General features: G+C 37.9%; 1 protein-coding gene across 1 annotated transcript; it reads right to left on the bottom strand.

Annotated features, from left to right (window-relative positions):
- Window positions 1–1,553: 1,553 nt before the first annotated feature.
- Window positions 1,554–1,958, bottom strand: LOC134726656 (protein SPT2 homolog). The gene has a single exon (XM_063591066.1). It carries the CDS (start codon window positions 1,956–1,958, stop codon window positions 1,554–1,556), a length of 405 nt encoding a protein of 134 aa, XP_063447136.1.
- Between the last annotated feature and the right edge of the window lie 5,003 nt (window positions 1,959–6,961).

Raw genomic sequence — 6,961 nt, 5'->3', positions numbered from 1 at the left:
TCGGACAACCCGTTGTTGGGTTGTTGCCCCTGAATTGGTAATCTTAGAGAAATTTTGCTGTTTTTTGGCTTATTATCTTGAATATTATTGTAGATAGAGATAAACTGTAAACAGCAATAATGTTCAGCAAAGTAAGATCTACAAATAAGTCAACATAACCAAAATGGTCAGTTGACTCCTTTAGGAGTTATTGCCCTTTATAGTCAATATTTAACCATTTTTCGTTAATCTTAGTAATCTTTTACAAAAATCTTCTCTACAACTACCAGGCCAAATTAAACCAAACTTGGCCACAATCATCATTGGTGTATTTAGTTTAAAAAATATGTGGCGTGACCCGTCAAACCAAACAAGATGGACGCCATGGCTAAAAATAGAACATAAGGGTAAAATGCAGTTTTTGGCTTATAACTCATAAACCAAACCTTTTAAAGCATATCTGATGGAGTAAAATTGTTTATCAGGTCAAGATCTATTTGCCCTGAAATTTTCAGATGAATCAGACTACCTGTTGTTTGGTTGCTGCCCCTGAATTGGTAATTTTAGGGAAATTTTGCTGTTTTTGGTTATTATCTTGAATATTATTGTAGATAGAGATGAACTGTAAACAGCAATAATGTTTAGCAAAGTAAGATCTACAAATAAGTCAACATAACCAAAATGGTCAGTTGACCCCTTTAAGAGTTATTGCCCTTGATATTGATATTTTTACCATTTTTCGTTAATCTTAGTAATCTTTTACAAAAATCTTCTCCTCTGAAACTACCAGGCCAAATTAATCCAAACTTGTGCAAAATCATCTTTGGGGTATCTAGTTTAAAAACTGTGTGGCATGACCCGGTCAACCAACCAAGATGGCTGCCATGGCTAAAAATAGAACATAGGGGTAAAATGCAGTTTTTGGCTTATAACTCAAAAACCAAAGCATTTTGAGCAAATCACACAAGGTTTAACTGTTTATCAGATCAAGATCTATCTTCCCTGAAATTTTCAGATGAATCAGACAACCCTTTGTTGGGTTGCTGCCCAGAAATTGGTAATATTAGGGAAATTTTGATGTTTTTGGTTATTATCTTGAATATTATTATAGATAGAGATAAACTGTAAACAGCAATAATGTTCAGTAAAGTAAGATCTACAAATAAGTCAGCATGACCAAAATGGTCAGTTGACCCCTTTAGGAGTTATTGCCCTTTATAGTCAACTTTTAACAATTTTCATGAAATTTGTAAATTTTAACTAACATTTTCCACTGAAACTACTGGGCCAAGTTCAATATAGATAGAAATAATTGTAAGCAGCAAGATTGTTCAGTAAAATAAGATGAACAAACACTTCACCATCACAAAAACACAATTTTGTCATGAATCCATCTGCGTCCTTTGTTTAATATTCACATAGACCAAGGTGAGCGACACAGGCTCTTTAGAGCCTCTAGTTTTATTATTTCCTGCAAGTTACCCATTCATTCCTATAGGTTTTCAATTCATTTCTACGGGTTTCCCACTCCTTGCTACAGTTTTCCCACTCATTCATACAGGTTTCCTATTTATTCATATAGGTTTCCCACTAATTCCTACAGGTTTCACATTTATTCCTACAGGTTTCCCACTCATTCCTACAGGTTTTCCACTCTTTACTACAGGTTTCCCAATCATTCCTACAGGTATGCCACTCATTTCTGTAGGTTTCTCATTTATTCCTGCAGGTTTCGCATTTATTCCTACAGGTTTCCCACTCATTCCTACAGGTTTTCCACTCATTCCTTCAGGTTTCCCACTCATTCCTACAGGTTTCCCATTCATTTTTATAGGTTTCCCGCTCATTCCTACAGGTTTCCCATTCATTCTCACTGGTTTGCCAATCATCATTCCTACAGGCTTCTCGCTCATTCCTACAGGTTTCCCGCTCATTCCTACAGGTTTCCCATTCATTCTCACTGGTTTGCCAATCATCATTCTTCAGGTTTACCATTCATTCCTACAGGTTTCCATTCATTCCTTTAGGTTTCCCCATAATTCCTACAGTGTTCCCACTCATTCATACAGGTTTACTACTCATAACTACAGGTTTCCTATTCATTCCTACAGGTTTCCCACTAATTCCTACAGGTTTCTCGTTTATTCCTAATGGTTTTCCTCTTATTTTTATCAGTTTCACATTTATTCCTACAGGTTTCCAAATCATTCCTACAGGTTTTCTACTCATTATTCCTACTGGTATGCCACTCAATATTCCTACAGGTTTTCCACTCATTCAGACAGGTTTTTTTATTATTTCCCACACATTCCTACAGGTTTCCCATTCATTCTAACAGGTTTCCAATTCATTCACACAGGTTTCCCATTCATTCCTACAGGTTTCCCACTCATTCCTACAGGTTTCCCATTCATTCTAACAGGTTTCCCATTCATTCCTACAGGTTTCCCATTCATTCCTACAGGTTTCCCACTCATTCCTACAGGTTTCCCACTCAGTCCTACTTTTCCACTAAACCTACAGGTTAACCACTCATTCTTACAGGTTTCCAAATCATTCCTACAGGTTTCCTATTCGTTCATACATGTTTCAATTAATTCCTGCAGGTTTACTACTCATTTCTACAGGTTTCCCACTCATTCCTACAGGTTTCTCATTCATTCCTACAGGTTTCCCATTTGTTCCTAAATGTTTCAATTCATTCCTACAGGTTGACTTCTCATTTTTACAGGTTTCCCACTCATTCCTACAGGTTTCTCATTCATTCCTACAGGTTAACTACTCATTTATACAGTGTTCCCATTCATTCTTACGGGTTTTTAACTCATTGGTATAGATTTTCCCTCCTTCCTACTCATTTCTTCAGGTTTCCCACTCATTCCTACAGGTTTATCAATCAGTCCTACAGGTGTCCATTCTTTCCTACAGGTTTCCAACTCATTCCTACAGGTGTTTTATTGATTCCTACAAGTTTCCCATTCATTTCTAAAGGTTTCCCATTCATTTTTACAGTTTTCCCACTCATTCCTACAGTTTAACCAATCATTCATACAGGTTTACTTCTCATTTCTACAGGTTCCTCATTCATTCCTACAGGTTTCCCACTAATTCCTACATGTTTCTCATTTATTCCTTCAGGTTTCCCACTCATTTCTATCGGTTTTGCCTTTAATCCTTCAGGTGTCACACTCATTCCTACAGGTTTTCCATCCATTATTCCTACAGGTATGCCACTCAGAATTCCTACAGGTATGTCACTCAGTATTCCTACAAGTTTCCCACTCATTTATACATGTTTCCCATTCCTTCCTATAGGTTTCCCATTCATTCCAACAGGTTTCCCATTCATTCTCACGGATTTCCCATTCAGTCCTACATGTTTTCTTTCATTCCTACAGGTTTCTTACTATTAATTTCTACAGGTTTCCCACTCATTTTTACATGTTTCCCATTCATTCTCACGGATTTCCCATTCATTCCTACAGGTTTCCCACTCATTCCTACAGGTTTACCACTCAGTCCTTCAGGTTTCCATTCATTCCTACAGGTTTCCCATTCATTTCTAAAGGTTTCCCACTCATTCCTACAGGTTTACTATTCATTCCTACAGGTTTATTATTCATTCCTACAGGTTTACTATTCATTCCTACAGGTTTCCCACTAATTCCTACATGTTTCTCATTTATTCCTACAGGTTTCCCACTCATTTCTATCGGTTTTGCCTTTAATCCTTCAGGTGTCACACTCATTCCTACAGGTTTTCCATACATTATTCCTACAGGTATGCCACTCAGAATTCATACAGGTATGTCACTCAGTATTCCTACAAGTTTCCCACTCATTCCTACATGTTTCCCATTCCTTCCTATATGTTTCCCGTTCATTCCAACAGGTTTCCCATTCATTCTCACGGATTTCCCATTCATTCCTACAGGTTTACCACTCAGTCCTACAGGTTTCCATTCATTCCTACAAGTTAACCATTCATTCCTTCAGGTTTCCCATTCATTTCTTCAGGTTCCCTACTAATTTCTTCAGTTTTCCCACTCATTCTTCAGGTTTATTACTCATTCCTACAGGTTTCTCATTTATTCCTTCAGGTTTCCCACTCATTTCTACAGGTTTTCCACTCAATATTCCTACAGGTTTCCCACTCATTCCTACAGGTTTTCCATCCATTCCTACAGGTTTCCCATTCATCCCTACATTTTTCCTACTCATTTCTACAGGTTTGCCAATCATCATTCATACAGGTTCCTCATTCATTCACACATGTTTCCCACTCATTCGTACTAGTTTTCAACTTATTCGTACAGATTTCCAACTCATTCGTACAGGTTTCCAACTCATTCGTACAGGTTCCTCATTCATTCGTACAGGTTTCCAAATTCATTCATATAGGTTTCCCACTCATTCGTACAGGTTTCCTACTCATTCGTACAGGTTCCTCATTCAGTCGTACAGGTTTCCCACTCATTCCTTTATATTTCCCCCTCATTCGTACAGGTTTCCCAGTCATTTCTACAGTCTTTCCACTCATTCCTACAGGTTTCCTACTCATTCCTACAGATTTTATATTCATTCCTACAGGTTAACTACTCATTTCTACAGTGTTCCCATTCATTCTTCAGGTTTCTAACTCATTCGTATAGATTTGCCCTCTTTCCAACATGTTCCCCATTCATTCTTACAGATTTCACATCCATTTCTACCGGTTTCTTATTGATTCCTACAGGTTTACCGCTCATTCATAAAGGTTTATTACTAATTCCTACAGGTTTCCATTTCATTCATACATTTTCCCATTCATCCCTACAGGTTTCTTATTAATTTCTACAAGTTTCCCATTCATTTCTACAGGTGTCCCACTCATTCGTTCAGGTTTCCCACTAATTCATGCAGGTTTCCACTCATTCCTAAAGGTTTCCTACTCATTCCTAAAGGTTTCCTACTCATTCCTAAAGGTTTCCTACTCATTCCTAAAGGTTTCCTACTCATTTCTACAGGTTTCCACTCATTCCTAAAGGTTTCCTACTCATTTCTACAGGTTTCCACTCATTCCTAAAGGTTTCCTACTCATTTCTACAGGTTTCCACTCATTCCGAAAGGTTTCCTCCTCATTCCTAAAGGTTTCCTACTCATTCCTAAAGGTTTCCTACTCATTCCTAAAGGTTTCCTACTCATTTCTACAGGTTTCCACTCATTCTTAAAGGTTTCCTACTCATTTCTACAGGTTTCCACTCATTCCTAAAGGTTTCCTACTCATTTCTACAGGTTTCCACTCATTCCTAAAGGTTTCCTACTCATTCCTAAAGGTTTCCTACTCATTCCTAAAGGTTTCCTACTCATTCCTTAAGTTTACTACTCATTCCTAAAGGTTTCCTACTCATTCCTACAGGTTTCCACTCATTCCTAAAGGTTTCCTACTCATTTCTACAGGTTTCCACTCATTCCTAAATGTTTCCTACTCATTCCTAAAGGTTTCCTACTCATTCCTAAAGGTTTCCTACTCATTCCTAAAGGTTTCCTACTCATTTCTACAGGTTTCCACTCATTCCTAAAGGTTTACTACTCATTCCTAAAGGTTTCCTACTCATTCCTACAGGTTTCCACTCATTCCTAAAGGTTTCCTACTCATTTCTACAGGTTTCCACTCATTCCTAAATGTTTCCTACTCATTCCTAAAGGTTTCCTACTCATTCCTAAAGGTTTCCTACTCATTCCTAAAGGTTTCCTACTCATTTCTACAGGTTTCCACTCATTCCTAAAGGTTTACTACTCATTCCTAAAGGTTTCCCTCCTCATTTCTACAGGTTTACTACTCATTCCTAAAGGTTTCCCACTCATTTCTACAGGTTTACTACTCATTCCTACAGGTTTCCTACTCATTTCTACAGGTTTACTACTCATTCCTAAAGGTTTCCTACTCATTTCTACAGGTTTATTACCCAGTCCTATAGGTGTCCATTCATTCCCACAGGTTTCCCACTCATCCCTACAGGTTTCTTATTGATTCCAACAAGTTTCCCATTCATTTCTAAAGGTTTCCCATTCATTTCTACAGTTTTCCCACTCATTCCTATAGTTTTCCCACTCATTCATACAGGTTTACTACTCATTCCTACATGTTTCCCATTCCTTCCTATAGGGTACCCACTCATTCCTACAGGTTTCCCATTCATTCATATAGGTTTTCCATTCATTCTCACAGGTTTGCCAATCATTCTTCAGGTTTACTACTCATTCCTACAGGTTTCTCATTCATTCCTACAGGTTTCTCACTCATTCCTACAGGTTTCCCACTTAATATTCCTACAGGTTTCCCACTCATTCCTACAGGTTTCCCATTCATTCATATATATAGGTTTCCCATTCATTCTCACAGGTTTGACAATCATCATTCCTTCAGGTTTTCCATCCATTCCTACAGGTTTCCCATTCATCCCAACATTTTTCCCATTCATTTCTATATGTTTGCCAATCATCATTCATACATTTTTCTTATTCATTCACACAGATTTCCAACTCATTCGTACAGGTTTCCCATGCATTCGTACAGGTTCCTCATTCATTCGTACATATTTCCTACTCATTCGTACAGGTTCCTCATTCATTCGTTCAGGCTTCCCATTCATTCCTATAGGTTTCCCCTCATTCGTACAGGTTTCCCACTCATTTCTACAGTTCTTCCACTCATTCCTACAGGTTTCCTACTCATTCCTACAGGTTTCCGAACTGATTCATACAGGTTTCCTACTCATTCCTACAGATTTCCTTACTCATTCCTACTGATTTCCTTACTCATTCCTACTGATTTCCTTACAAATTCCTACTGATTTCCTTACTAATTCCTACAGGACTGGTGTCTCATTCAGTCCTACAGCTGTCCTATTCATTCGTACAGGTTTTTCACTCATTTCTACAGTCTTTCCACTCATTCCTACAGGTTTCCGAAATGATTCATACAGGTTTCCTACTCATT

This window comes from Mytilus trossulus, chromosome 7 (genome assembly GCF_036588685.1).
Source record: "Mytilus trossulus isolate FHL-02 chromosome 7, PNRI_Mtr1.1.1.hap1, whole genome shotgun sequence".
In the NCBI taxonomy this organism is placed as follows: Eukaryota; Metazoa; Mollusca; class Bivalvia; order Mytilida; family Mytilidae; genus Mytilus; species Mytilus trossulus.
This window is presented reverse-complemented; position numbering and strand designations above follow the sequence as displayed.